Genomic DNA, 15,725 nt, shown 5'->3' on the forward strand with positions numbered 1-15,725 from the left:
AATAGCCATCTGCTCATTTAGTTTTAAGGCGTAGGCCAGTTTCAGTTTAGAGTTTTAAGTTTAAAAAATGCAAGGCAAAAAGACCCATTACAAGGAGAAGAAAGAAGAACATCAATACTGTGAATACATTGTAGTAAAGGGTGATAAATACCAGTGGATGGATCAATTGCGCAATACTTAACACCTGATTCATTCTGGTTTAGGGGGTCATTAATCAACTTGTTTGGCTCGAAAGAGTAAAAACACAAAATTCTTAAATAAAAACATGATAATTACTACCATACTGAAGGTATAGGAAGAGTAAAAAAAATCCCTGGAGTTAACAGATACTATAGATTCATACTGAATTCTAACTAGGGTTGCAACGGTATGAGATTTTCACAGTACGATAACAATCTCAGAAAATTTCACGGTATACGGTATTACCAAATTATTATTATCAGTTATAATGACCCTTAAAGGAATGAAAAAAAAGTTTTTTCTTGTATGAACAAGCGCTTTATTAAAACTGAAACTTGAAATTATTTATTTTTTTTAAATGGAAGTATGTGTAAAAAAAAAAAAAGTCTCCCTTTTGAAAATAAACAGAATAAGAAAGCTAACAGAATTATAATAATTAACCGAATTATAAACGTGATAAAAAAAATAGCATGTAACTATAACATGTTATATAACTAAGCATGTCAGTTTACATGTTAGCATAGCATGTTAAATTAACTACTAAATGAAAAATAACATCAGCTGTGTGAGCTTTTAAAATAATGTCCTATGATTATTAACAATTAACATATACTGTAGGTGCGCGATAACGCAGCCAGACTGCTCCTGTCTGTACCTTTAACTCACACACACACACACACTTATGTCATTTTGCAAACTGGATATCCATCCCATGAGCCGCCCCCACCCCCCCATATAAAACCTTGAAACATGTCTGTATTTCTGTTATAGCCTCTTTTAAAAATATCTCATTAAGAAATCCCTTGACGAGTGCAGATTCTGTCTTGTGTTGACTAGGGCTGCGAGACATGGAGGAAAAATGTGATATGCGATACTAAAATGACGTCATCGGAGTGCGCGGAACATTGGAACCCCCACCGCCTAAATAAAATGCCTAAAGTTTATTGGAATAAAACAGGACCATCTATCCCAGAGATCACAAACATAACTGTATTTTGTTCCAAATTGCATATAGACTGCGTATAATATGTACAGTTTTGCAAGTAGCTGTATAGAAGATATTAAAATTCATCTTCAATTATTTGTATTTTTTTGGGGGGTAAAAAGCATATAAATATAAAAGTTAATTTCACCATATTGTGGAATATCCTAAAATAATCTGTGTTGTAAAATATTTAATTTTATTTTGACACAAATTCATTTTCTTTTTAATATCAAAATTAGTTAATTCAATGTGGGGCTTTTATTTTAAAAACATATGTAAAGAAGCGCTTGCCGTAGACATTCGCTTTCAGCTTTGGTTTAAATTTTACATGGGTATATCTGCTATATATCTGCTAGTGAATTTTGACAACTTTTAGGAGTACATTAAGCAACCTGATCTCATGAAAATGACGTAATGACGAAATGACGGCATTTTTGCAAAATTATATTATGTGGAACATTTAGGGTGACCATGGAAAAAAAACAAAATGCAACAGGACCCGACAGGTAAATGTATTCGCGTGTGCTATTGATATTAAAATTAAGTTACTGGTTGAAATTCCTGTTTTCACTTTAACAGCTCCATCAAGTTTTAAATCAACAAAACCTACCTCCCTACCCTAAACCTAAAACTAACCGATAGTGTAAAAAGCAAATGTGACATGAAAAACACAATTGCTGAAAAAACCCACATCATTTTGAGGTGGTTTTTTTTTTTTTTTTTTTTTTACACTTTGTTCACTCGCGTGCTCTTCACGAATCATACACTGGTCTTTTGCAACACAATTGCAACGCTCTATCAGTTAAGCTACTGCGCAATCTGAACACACATGAACAAGCTTCTAAATGTAGGTGGTTATAAAATGCAAACATACAGTCAAAATGTTTAAATGTCATAACATAGCATTGTGTAAGGAACAGGGCGAAAAGTACGTGTTTATGAACTGATAATCTGCCAGTGTACTCGTGATTTGTGTAAAAGTGAATAAAAATCATCGTTGTTGTAGCATGTTTAGTGTTTCATTCATTTCACCAGGACACTGCCGCATGTACAACAAGCCATGTAAAAATAATTTTGCTAAAATGTAGCTATAGTTGGTTTACATTAGCATATACAGTATATGGCCTCAAAACACATGGACTAAAAGCCACAAAAATCCAATTTTGATTTCATGGGGTCTTTAATATCAAGCTACATAAGAAAAATCTTACTTTCAGTCAAGTACTGAGAGTTAAACACTAGGCGATTACGGCGTCTACAGGGATGCAGTAAGGGGACAAAACAAAGGCAGTTAGCCCTGACAGGATGATCAATTGTCAGGGGTTTTTCTGTTTACAAGAGTGAACTTTCAGCCGCTCTTGCTGGTCTGACCTTTTCAAAGATCTTATTAGATACAAAGTGCACCTGGCGCACTGAAAACTGCGAGCACATCATTAAAACTACACAAGAGAGTATGGAGAAAATGAGGCAGTTGCCAATTTGGGAAAGCATATCCTCATATACATTTGCTCCAACACGGCAGAAAAAAACCCCTCTGCTGATCACTTCTAAATCAAACAAGGGCAATGCAATGTTCAACTGTTTTGTTTACTGAATAGCTGGGTTGTGAACACAAAAATTATTTGGACTCTTAAGCCACACTTAAAAATGTCTGAATTTCATTTGATTAGATAACAAAATATTTAACATTTATACATAAGCTATTTTTTTGCACTTATTTTTAACCAACTGGTCTCAAGGTGATTTTTAGTGGATATATGAAGTCAGTTCCCCTCAAGTTCACACAGAAAGTGTCCAAATACATTTTGTCCCAATTTTGAACAGTATTTCTATTTTTATTTTTTTTTATTATTTCAAACCGAACAAACTTCTGTATATTAAACGTTTTGCTAGAAAAGTGTGCTTGTGCTATTTTCTTTAAAAATGCCACTTCTTATGATATTTCGCTATATAATACAATGACATTAATACTTTTTCAGTTTGGCTTGAGTGTTCAAATCCCTTTTTGGAGCCACTGTATAATAATATATATGCACTGATTAATGCATTATGTATTCAATAATTTTGTAATATTATATATATATATATATATATATATATATATATATATATATATATATATACACACACATATACATATGTGTGTGTGCGTGTACAGTATATATATATATATATATATATATATATATATATATATATATACTGTACACACACACACACATACATATGTGTGTGTGTGTGTGTGCGTGTGTGTGTGTGTGTGTACAGTGTGTGTATATATATATATATATATATATATATATATATATATATATATATATATATAAGCTCTTTGCTTTTCAAAATGATTTCATTTCTAATGGCTGCCAGAATCAGGCCAGTGCCAGTAAGGGGCAACACAAACAGCAGTCACCACATTTGAACTAATGCCAAACTGATACATTTCGCAAGAACTGTCAATAAAATTTTAAACTGGAACTGGATATAAAATAGGAAGAATTGATGCAGCACAAAACAAACAACAAACATTTCTGTTATCAAGTAGCACTGCAGAGCTTCTCTAAATTATATTATTGAGAATACAGCATTTTTTTCATATATGACATTGCAGTCTGTGCTTAACAAAAATAAAACAATTTAAACTGGCCAGAGGAAGATTAACAACATCCTAGAAACCCTCCTACCCAATTTAATGTCAAAAGAACACGTCAGAGCCATTATACTCCTACGGCAGTGAACACTTTGACACTCGCTCCGCAGTGAAAACAGCCTCAAAGGCGAGCAGGAAGACACAGGCCTTAGAGCTGTCCTTTCTGCTTCACTACTTCAGCCCATAAAACTCCCGTAAACCAACTTCAGCTGGGGTTAACAGACCCCCCCACCCATCCCGATCATCACAGAACACTCACATAAACACAAACACCTCCCAGTGCTGACAAGCAGGACAAATGATTTGTCCCCAAGCACGACTCCATGTGCACCCTTCACTTCACCAGTTCATCTGGGCTGTGAGTGCTGATAACAGCCCGAGATTGCTCTGCTCAGGCATACATTGGCATGTTATTTGGCCATAGTTCAAATGCCACATATCTGAAAGCATAGCTCATGATGTTTTCTGTTTGGCTGGGCAGCTCTGATGCTATTATTTTGACTGTTTCTCCTACAATCGCTTCTATGATCTGAGTACGGAAACATACAATTGCTGGATCTTATCATTATTTTAGTTGCCACCGGTAGCTTTTGGTTTTGCAACTTACATTTAGCCACAATTTATGCTTCTAATTAACAAAAGGAATAATACAAACATATACTTTTTTACCCATTACAAATTTGATATAATGTATTAATTTCTTATCAAATATTTGGACACACCTAAAATTTGCACACACAACTTTGTACGTTTTGAGACCCGATCATGACTGCTGTGTGCACTTTCAATTTCCGTTTTTGATTTGTAACTAGTAGCACCTGATAAAACATGCAAAAAAAATAAAATAATAATAATAATAATTCAAGAGAGCAAATAGTTTTCCTAAAAATTGAGGTGTGAAATTTTAAATAGTACCAAGCGATAGAATGTCAGATTTTTTTTTAATTTTGTATCAAATTGTTTATGTTTAGAGGAATGCTGTTTATTCATGTTTTTGAGGCATTACAGGCATTACAGCTAATTAACTGTCAAGCTGCTTTGGAACAATGTGTATTTGGAAAAGCACAAATACAAAAAAAAAACTATACAAATAAAAATTATTTGACTTGATTTGACTTATGTTGCAATGTTTTTATTTCTACTTTGGCAACAAAATCTCAATGTTGTTTGTCAAACAAACAAGTGATACTGGCTATTGTTGAAGAATTTTACCAATCAGAAATTATCATAAATAATTCTATAATGGCGACCATTTTCCAATCACTACCAACCATGTTAAAATAAAATGATACATTATAAATTCTGATTCAATGTATTGATTACCATTGTCTGCCAACCATGTTGAGTAGTTCAAACATCATCTGCAGCCTGAAACTGAACTTTTGATAGGAGGTTTGGATTGAATGCACTTCGTTTCATAGGAAAGCTATAGTATGCTCCCTTGCTCCTATTTAGTGAATTACTTAATCTCCAGTGTGCTGTCTGTCTGTGCTGGTCTCAGAACAGTTCGAAATGCACCGTATTTTCATCCTAACTCCATATGATGTTCTCAATGTGAAAATGCACAGTAAATATAGGATTTCTAATGAAAATCTTGTGCTATTGGACACATTATTGTACATTGTGTTTAGCATCATGGCGTTTTGGGATAAATCGCTCAAATTTTAAAAATGGCATATCGGATGAAACTAGAGACTGTAGTTTTGTTGGCGTTTCCCCCAAAGACAAACTCCACTGAAATCGACTTGTGTCAAAAGTTTAACCCTTTACAGACAGCCCAGAGTCATCTGAGCTGAGATCAGTTGGTTTAAATGAAATCATGTGTTGCATATAGCGAAGCCAAAATACAACATCCACACGTGTACGCGGGGTCACACATAACGCCTTATAGTCTTATAATTACTTGTTTAATACTATTCTTATATAAAAGGGTTGATATCCTTTTTCTAAGTTCTAATTTACAAAAGCTCTAACCAAGAGCAATATTTATGTGATTAAATATTTTATAGCAGAGCGTTATTAGAAAAAAATTCACTAGATATTGTTTATTTCCATGACTTTTTCAGGCCTGAAAAACACAACTGTAATATTACTGATATTTGCAGGTTTTCATAACTGTGAGAACCCAGTTTATTTCAATCTAAACCTTCTTCAATGATGGGTACGTAGAACAATCGATTTCATTGTCAACAAGTACTGCTTCTGTGTTGTTGCACATTCAACAAATAAACTTCAACACTATGTGTGGAGGTCTAATTGACCCGGAGCACAAGTGGTGAGATCTGAGAGGTTGAAAGTGACAGGATGACAGAGTACACACTTGACACCCTGCTTCCAACCCCCTGACATATATTTATTTCATATAATCTTTTTTTTATCCACCAGAAGCTAAAAATAACTCCGCTATGTAACTCTATGATTATTTCCAATATATATGTGTAACAGCCTTTTTGTAAAATTTGGAAGTCTAACTTCTGGGGTACTTACAGTAGAAGATGGACGAAGGAGAAATCTCGGCTTTTGAATCGTCATACCTCTCTTGGTAGTTTGGGTCCCTAAAAAAAAAAAATTACTTAATAGCACTCGAATGCAGGAGTACAGGTACATAAGCACATATATGTACAATTTCAACTTTGTTCTGGGGGGCTTAGGGCAAAAATCCCACCAAAAATGATAAAAATGACCCCAAATTCAAAATGTTATGAATTTTTCCATTTTATATTTGTAACCTCTGATATAGTTCTTAATATACTATTATAGTCCTAGTTAAACATATTATGGTGTAAAATATGTGCTGAATTTTGGGGGAAAGAGGTAATATTCTCAGTCTTGAGAATTTGTATTAATGAACTGCTTAAATTCAAGTCGAATGAGTTTCTTTCAAATGGTTAGAAATAAAGACCCCATAAAGGAAAAATGCACCTGAAAATCAAATCCACGGGCAAATACTGCCCCTTAATAAAAAGTTCTGACGCTGATCTAAACTTCACAGATTGATTTCTGAAAATCAATCATGGAGGAAAACATCTTGTTCATTATACAAGTTTAAAATAATGCAAACTTCAATTGAGCATATACAAGGTAGATAAACTGCCCAGAGGTCTAAAGTAATTTTGCGTGCTTAATTTGTCAGTCTTGCAAATGGCGTGTTTAATAATTAAGGTATTGCCTTTAATATCTTTAACTACACATTTTCACATTGCCATATTAACAACCATCCAGTAATTACTCTTTGTCCATTCATCCATTAATGAGTAATTCTTGGTTCATTTGAAAATCGGACATGACGAAATTAATGATTTGTGATTCAATAAGTATTTATTTGCAAAAAAGAATGAGCTATTAGGAGTCATTTGTTCAGCAAGAAGAGCATTATATGTCGCACTGTGGTGCAGAAATTACACATTTCACCTTTAAACGCAAATGTTTTGCTACTCCTCTTGGTTGAAGATTACTTAGCTCAGCTAATCATAAGAAATTCAAAAGAACAGTGAAATCAGTCCTTACCTGGGCAGGTGTAGTTCTGGTATAGAGTACATTTCTTTGTTGCTCAAGTTCTCCACGAGAGGAGAGTCTAAGTTCGCTGAGCTACTGCTGAGACGATCACTGCTCTCATATCCAGACTCAGTGCGTTGTATCTGCCAGTTATCAGTCCTAATTGTTAGATTGTTGACTGTTCCTTTAGCTCTCTCCTGCTCTGGAGGTCCCCGACCCTCCGATTCCAGTGAGCTCTTGCTGCCCATATCTTGCCTCTGCTCGTCCTCGTAAATCGTCATTAAACTCTTGGGTTTGCGTTCATCACATCGACCCCATGGCAACTCATCGCTCTCCTGATTGGAGGTCTGTCTGCGAGAGTTGTGGTAGTTCTGATTGTTATCTGTGTTTATTACACTGTCGACATTAAGTGCCTCCCGCATCGGCCTCCATGCCCGATTGACACGGCTGCGAGAGGCTCCGTAATTCTGAGAGTCCTGACTGTGGTCCGTATCATAGCCGTTGCCAAGATCTAACCTCCGGGAGTGATTGCCATTAGAAGGATGGACCGGGATGCGAGGCTGAGATTGGGAGCGTGGTTCATGATTGAAGTGATGCCAGCGTTCTGCCTTCGTTGGGCCTCTGCCCTGACTACTATAGAGTCGTGACTCCAGATGCTTGAAGCAATTCTCAGGAGGCGACAGCGAGCGGGAATAGGGCTTCTCAGGGGCTGAGTCTGGGCCTGGGGAGAAGAAACACACAGTTACAAGCTACTTTTCAGGTGGTTCTTACTGCAAAATTTACCAGACATACAGTACCACTGGAGCGAAACAAACCACATTTGGGGTGATTCTGTAAAATTTAAAGAATCATCAGTATGGATGTTTTCAGAATGGTCTATGATTGCCTTCAATACACAGTCTATATTGTCTTAGGTATAGTGCAAAGGTTTTGGGCACTTGTGAAAAATGCTGCAAAGTTTTAATTTATCAATTAACTTCACACAATGTACAGTAAAAATTAAATCAATATTTGATGGGCATTTCTATGGATTAAGGCTGTCTCAACTGCTTCTGTCCCAGACTGACCGGATTATGTTGAGATCTGGGCTCTGTGGGGGCCATTACATCTATTACAGGACTCCTTGTTCTTCTTCTCTATTCTATTTGAAACTAATGTTTTTGTGAAACATTTATCTAATGTGCCTGAGACTTTTGCATAGTACTGTACATATACTGTATAATTACAGTTGGAAAAATGCCAACTTTTCTTCTGAATGCCCAAAGTATACATACGGTGTCAATTTAATAAATTTTTGTTTACCAGGCCACAGTCTGGTAACAATGAAAGCATCTAAAGATCTCAAATCTAAACTGAACTCTTGAACTTGCAAAAGGATTGAGTAAAGCCTGTAACTATGGCAACAGGTAATGATATATAAGTAAATAGACTTTTAGGGATTGCGTCTTTAAAGGGATAGTCCACCCAAAACACGCATGGAGAGGTTAGGCAGAATGTTACCCGCAATAACCATTCACTTTCATTGACCTTGTTTTACATGCAATACATGCACAATCGGCTTATTCCAGGGTTTTGCAAGGTGCCGTTGAAACAAACGCCATTTTCCTTGCGGCATTTAAGGGATTAAAAGAAAGGTTTCATCCTATTTGGCCATTTAAACACATAAGCGGCATTCTTATAGGTTTTTTGAAGAGTGTGCATGTGCGTATAGGCTGAAGTGCGCCGGGAGTATCGTGGAGTATGACTTAAGAGGGAAAACACACTATTGCAGTGCAATGCCGCAGCAGGTCATGTAAAGTTAAAGGACAAGTTCTAAGTATTGTTCATTGTTAATTCATGTTAACTAACGTTGTTAACTAATGTTAACAAATGAAACCTTATTGTAAGAGTTACTGATTATTTGATAGAGACTGCCCTCATGAAAAGCAATTTCTTGCCAATTAAGTATTATAGAGCAGAGCATAACTAGAATTAAGTATATAGAAATGTCCATGACTTTTCCAGGCATGGAATTCCCTGTTTTAAGTCCATGACAGTGGGAAGCCTGTGTATTCTGTTTCTGTGAGGACATATACATAGTACAGTCTCTAAATCTGCTGCATTTCATGTTCACATTTCTCTAGAAAATTATTATATTTTTCCAATGCGGGGTTGCACTAATAGCCTATATGACCTTTTGTTCTTGTGAAGGTGGAAGAGTGACTCTCTCTTTCTGAACAGTGCTGATATTGGCATTGTTAAATGGGCTGGCATAGAAATTCTGTGACAGTGCAAATCTATAATGCTGTGGTGCGTTTCCACATGGCCAGGTTCACTATATCGTTATGCAGTATGAGCTTTAAACAAACCCCAGCATTGTCTCATTAGATATTAATGCAGCTCTGTCTTGCAGCCATCACAGAACACACACACACGGGAAATGCAAATTTACTTGGCATAATGAATGCTCAAACAGCCTACACGGTTAACTTTGTACAAGATGACGGCAGTCTGGTCAAAGATCTACATGCTAAAGGCAAAAAAAGCCATTAGTAAGCCATACACCTACTTACAAATGGTGAAGCAAAGTCAGGCAGCTTGGCTTGGAAATCACCTTTATGCTGCTTATGAGCAATAAAATGAGATGTTAATGTTGGTCGCATGCCCACGGCACGATGTAGTGAGACATTATGATTAAACATGGAAGAGGTGACACTCTCTGGCCCTCATTGCACATCTATAGTGTGTATATAAGGCCACTATGGCCCTTTGATTGAGTGTCATTTACCCTATACAGCATTAGTGTGGTTATGCAAGTGAAGATTTGGTGCTGTGATCCAGTGTGGCGTACACCGTTTAATCTCCTCAGTGAATCTGACTGGACGTGTTGATATAATGTGTCTAAAGATGACATCTGGAATTGGGCTTGGTGATAATAAAACTGCTTCACTAAGCTGCGAACAGGAAAGGAGATGTGTAAAAGCATTGCACATTGATATGTGACATGATGTGCGCCATGCTTTGCAATATAGTATCCATTTTTAATACAATATCCAGAGCTTATGATGGGGCACATACATACAACATCTGCTGTACTTAGCTGACTGTGGTAAGAATGACTTTATGCCGATTTTGGATGTGTGTGTGCAAGCCCATTTAAAATGTCTTATCCAATTTTATAAGTCACCACACTGTAAAACAAATGAAAATGTTAGATTTCCATGCACTGAACTCTTCTTTGTGAGTATCATGACTAATTATTGCATAAGCTCTACTTCTAGACAAACGTACTGTAACTGCAACTAGATCTAAATTTCTTGAGGGAAATACCAGTGCTTGCAAGGCAGCAAAATAATAGTGTTCTAGTATAAGGTCATTTAAAAATTTAGGCTTTGGTTTTCTAAAAATCAGAGCCTCTTCACCCTTGTCATAATACTCAACGTGCGTCTTATTGTCAGTTGACGGTGCATGGAAGTCAACACATAGTCAGTGTGCAGAGTAAAAGCAGCTACAGGATAAATAAACAGAATGCAAGAAAGATGAGAAGAATCGTAACTCCGCTTGCAAATATTACAATGACTCCATCGCTGTCAGTTACATTTTGAATGCTGAATATTCCAGCAATTTAAGTCAATGGGAGATTTTTCTTACATTTCTTAGCAAGTATAAAGTTTACAAAAAACAAAAATAGAAAGCACATCTAAGGCTGAAATTATGTCTGAATGGTTCAGGCCGATATATTTCAGGAAAAACTTGATACTTAGTTTTTTTTTTTTATTGTTCACTCAAAAACTGCAATTCTGTCATAATTTATTCACTCTCTTGCCATTCCAAACTCATCTGACCTTCTTTAAAAGCTTAAAAAATGCACCAAAATGTATCATAAAAGTACTTCATGTGGCTTGTGTGTAGGGCTGCTCGATTATGGAAAAAATCATAATCACGATTAATTAGGACAATATTGAGATCACGATTATTTAACACAATTACTCATTGACTTTGGATACATCATGCATTTATTGAACTTTAAAAAAAAAATTTTAACTTGTCTTTTCAACAGTGGATTTCCTTGAACAAGAAATGTAAACTGCACTGGGTAGGGGAGGAGGCTATTGTCATATGATAATTATTTTATGTTATGTATGGTTGTCAAATAAAGGAAAGCCTCCATCGCCATCATTTACAGCAGGGGTGCTCACACTTCTGTGGAATGAGATCTACTTTTTCATCATGTTATTGCAGCAAGATCTACCATGTACAATAAAGGCTATACATTATCACAAAACCAACATTTCAGTAGTCTGTAGTGAAATTTGATGATTCACAATACCAGCTTCAAAACCACAACAAATAATAACACTAACTAATATGTTAATTATGGAAGAATGGTTTCAAGTTCTTAAGTAATTATTCAAGATTAGTAATCAGTCAGTAATTTAATAAAATAAAAAACAGCAATGAATAGAAATAGATTAAAAATTAAGAACAAAAAATATTATTAATAAATATATAAAATTCTGTGTTTTTTTAACAGCTTAAAAAGTTTTTAACAGCAGTAGGCTATCAAGTATTCAAGTAAACATTCAGAATGAAATGCAACATAAAACTGCTACTGCTCTTCACTGTATGATTATAATTCATTAATACTTTTTAAAGCTACTAAAGTTACTCAGTCAAGAGCAGTGTGTTTCTCTTTTTCTTGTTATGGTTGTTTGATTATTATAATGACACACTAGACAGCAGCAGGTCTATTAGCTTACATTTATACTTACAAGTCCGACATTTTAATACAAATCCGCTTTTCTCTCCACTGTTTACGTTCACTTTAGACATCACTCTCTGTGTTTACATGAAGACCTCACCAAGATGGGCATTTTGGCGTAATTTTGAAATGTATTTGACTGTTCAGCATTTTCGGAACGCGCATGTTCAGCACACACACATACATATGCCGCCTGTCAATCAAACAGGGCACAGCTGTTACTGGATCGCTAGTGAATTATAAAATTACGTGCTTTGGATTACTTTCAACAGCAGAATAAGAATATGAAATTTTTAATAAGTGAAACAATCCTAGACTATCACAAATATAGCCGGTTAATCAGTCTGCTTGTTTGGTCGGGCAAGTAAAATTCTTTCACGTGTCCCTTCAAGAATCCACCTGTCCCGGACAAGTGTTAATGTCGAGCCCTGATTAAATATTGTATTCAACATTCTCTGATAACAATTTTTTTCTTCTGCAGTATAGCTCCTATTGTAAATGCATGTTATTTTAAAGGAGTTTTAGATATTATTTTGGAAAACAAGCCAAAAAAGACATTTTGTTGCAGTAAGGGGCTAAGACCACACTCTCTCACCTTTGTTCACTTCGATCCATCTTTAACTCACAAAAAAACAAACTTTCTCTTCTTAATATAATTACGATTTTCTTCATGATAAAATACACACAGTGAACGTAACATATATTATGATTTACTACGTCGTGAGCCATCACGTTATAATCTAGCTGCAGCAAACGCTGCTCGTCATCTGGGACTAACAATCATTCATGCGATTATCTAATCAGCCATATTATATATATATATATATATATATATATATAACTGCGTAACCCAATATGACCCATTCCTTTGTACTGGAAAAGAGCTGGTCGTTCAGCACAAGCTAGACAGGGGAACAGTTGCAGAGATTACAGGGCTCAGTGTGAGGATGGAGCACACGTCAGAGGTAATCTGCGTTTTTAACACTTCTCACTGACCCCAGGTTACATAAGTACCACCAGAACACTCTCAGAGTGTTTATTCCACTCCAAAGCTCTGCTAAAAGCTCTCAGTGTAACTACCATAAATCTGTGCTTCTCTTAAGAGGACCGTAAAGACTTTTAAAGTGGTATTATCTAATGCAAGAGGGTACAAGAGACTCTAGATATGTAATGCAGCCTGTTGTGCTGTTAAACAGCAAGCTAAGATATAGTCTTAAAAACAAAGAGAATATTTACTTTAATGGTGAATAGTGTTATTTTTTCAATGTTAAAATACAGTAAATATGCAGTAACAACTTGTGTGTAAAAATTGTGGCTCTATTGCACTTTCAGAAAATCACTTCTTTCTTTTTCCGCAGATCGCCATATCAATGTTCGCCTTAAGCAAAAGCATGGAGTTTAGGGCAGGACAACTGTACCTGTCAAGTCATTATTTTTGTTACTTCAAACTCTGTTTGATGCTCTTAAAGTAGAAAAATTACACACTTTACCTTTAATATTTTCACCTAAAGTGGTCATGATGTGCTTATTTGTGCCTGAATATGTCTGAAAGTACAAGTATTCTTTCTTACCCCGATGCCTCAGTGTTTCTGGTCTGCCCTGTGACCTGTCCGACTCCTTCTTCATAAGGTTGATGGGACGGCCCTCTTTTGGCAGCTCCCTCAAAATCTCTCTAAATTGACTCTTTGGATCAAAGTTCATCTTCCCTGTAAGAGGAACACTTACTCAAGTAAATGCAGTTATTTTGACCAGAACTGTAATTCTTCAAATTTAAGCTACTGTCCTATAGTCATGTATAGAGGTCCCTAAAAGGTATTAAAAACTACACAGCTTAAATTTATTAGCTTAACTATAAATGCTCATATATCACAGTCTGAATCTTACCGTTTTTCTATATAGGAATGCTAATGTGGCCATTACAAAAACTGTCAAATATGTTTTATGGCTCTGCTGAAAAATCCATATGTAGCACCCTTCAAATAAAGCTTTACAGTACACTCAAAGTTAAGAATCATTGGGACGGTAGGAATCATTGGGACGGTAGGAGAAAGTGTGTCCTCTGCACTCTTTAAATACACCCCTGAGGCTGCCGGGAAGGACAGGACAGTGTAAGAGCCTTAACCGCAATCAATGTGTGTGTGTGTGTGTGTTCCAGCTTTTTGCTGTGCTGGAGGAGAAAAGCAGTGAAGTGTTACAAGAGTGCAAGAGAGCAAGGAGGAGATGGAGAGAGAGAGAGAGATATTAGTGAGAGGGAAAGAGAAAGGACATTTCTTGCCCTTAAACAAACTGCAGTCTCATAACAGTCTATTAGAGTAAAGAAGGGTTACTGGAGACAGGAAAAAAGAAAGGCATATAAAGTTCATACAGCTGCAAAAACATCACCCAATCTATCCTGTGCTGCATCTTATATTCAAAAACATACTTTCAAGATATCCTACTGAACTTAATGTTAACTCTTAAAGAGGCCCAAAAGTATCTGGTCACACTTAAAGGGATAGTTCACCCAAAAATAAAATATTCTGTTATCATTTACTCGCCTTCATTAAGCATGGTATCCACTACAGATGAAAGTGGTGATGCAAGTATCCCTTGGTTTATTTGCCACTTGGTTTGATTTTTTGTTATCTAATATGATGAAATTCATACATTTTTAAAGGAATAGCTCACCCCAAAATAATCATTCTCTCATCTTTTACTCACCTTTATGCAGTCTCAAACTCGTATGTCTTTATTTTTTCTGCAGAACACAAATGAAGATATTTTGATGGAGATATGAGGTGTTTTTATCCATACAATGCAAGTCAATGGGGTCCAACATGCAAGGAAGTGTAATCGAGTTTCAAATCACGATCGCGCCAAGGAGAATGCAGATGTCAAGATTAACAGTGGAAAAGGAGTTGCATCTTGGTCTGTCTCTCACCCAAAACCAATCACATCGCTTCAGAAGACATGGATTAAACCACTTAAATCCTATGGACTACCTTTATGCAGCCTTTATGCCCTTTTTGGAGCTAGAACGTGTTGGACCCCATTGACTTGCATTGTATGGATAAAAACACATATCTCCATCATAAAATCTTTGATTGTGTTCCGCAGAAGAAGGAAAATCAAACGAGTTTGATACTGCATAAGGGTGAGTAAATGATGAGAGAATTATCATTTTTGGTGAACTATTCCTTTAAGAGAGGCTTCAGTGTCCAAATACATTTTTGGGCACCTGTGTAATGTAAACATTTTCATGAAATACACTTAAGGCAATGACTTGGCACAACATGATCTTAAATTTCTTTCTTGTTTTGTTAAAAGGTAAAAAACTGTGTTCTTGAATTGCTACAGACAACAATAAAAAGTCATTCTCCATGGCTTTATCAGCCGTTCCCTTAAGCCAAAGGAAATATTTTCATTTGCCTGATGACAGAAAGCTATTACAAAGTTGGTCTAAGAGCTTTTAGTAGAGAAGAAACTTAAACAATAAAAGAGAGAAGCATCAAGTCATTATGGTTTGTAATAACAGTGGAATGTGGGCTACACGTGTAAAAGGCAATATGTCTCACACCAGCAGGTCTTTCTTGTCGGTCCAGACATCCTGTGCTTGTCTTGGTTCCTCTGGGCATTAAAATACTTAGTGGGGGAACAGTTTTGCCTGCTGCAGAAAACCTTGTGACCACTGCAGC

General features: G+C 36.0%; 1 protein-coding gene across 2 annotated transcripts in view; it reads right to left on the reverse strand.

Moving 5' to 3' along the window:
• Positions 1-15,725, reverse strand: part of LOC127415315 (inactive ubiquitin carboxyl-terminal hydrolase 53-like) — a 79,345-nt gene that overhangs the window by 12,532 nt on the left and 51,088 nt on the right. For both annotated transcript variants that reach the window (XM_051654037.1, XM_051654028.1), the window contains exons 13-15: positions 13,623-13,757; positions 7,323-8,031; positions 6,303-6,370 (exon numbers count right to left, since the gene is read on the reverse strand). In XM_051654037.1, coding sequence (XP_051509997.1) covers positions 6,303-6,370; positions 7,323-8,031; positions 13,623-13,757 — 912 coding nt within the window. The remainder of the gene's footprint in view (positions 1-6,302; positions 6,371-7,322; positions 8,032-13,622; positions 13,758-15,725) is intronic.

Source organism: Myxocyprinus asiaticus, chromosome 2, assembly GCF_019703515.2.
Source record: "Myxocyprinus asiaticus isolate MX2 ecotype Aquarium Trade chromosome 2, UBuf_Myxa_2, whole genome shotgun sequence".
Taxonomy (NCBI): domain Eukaryota; kingdom Metazoa; phylum Chordata; class Actinopteri; order Cypriniformes; family Catostomidae; genus Myxocyprinus; species Myxocyprinus asiaticus.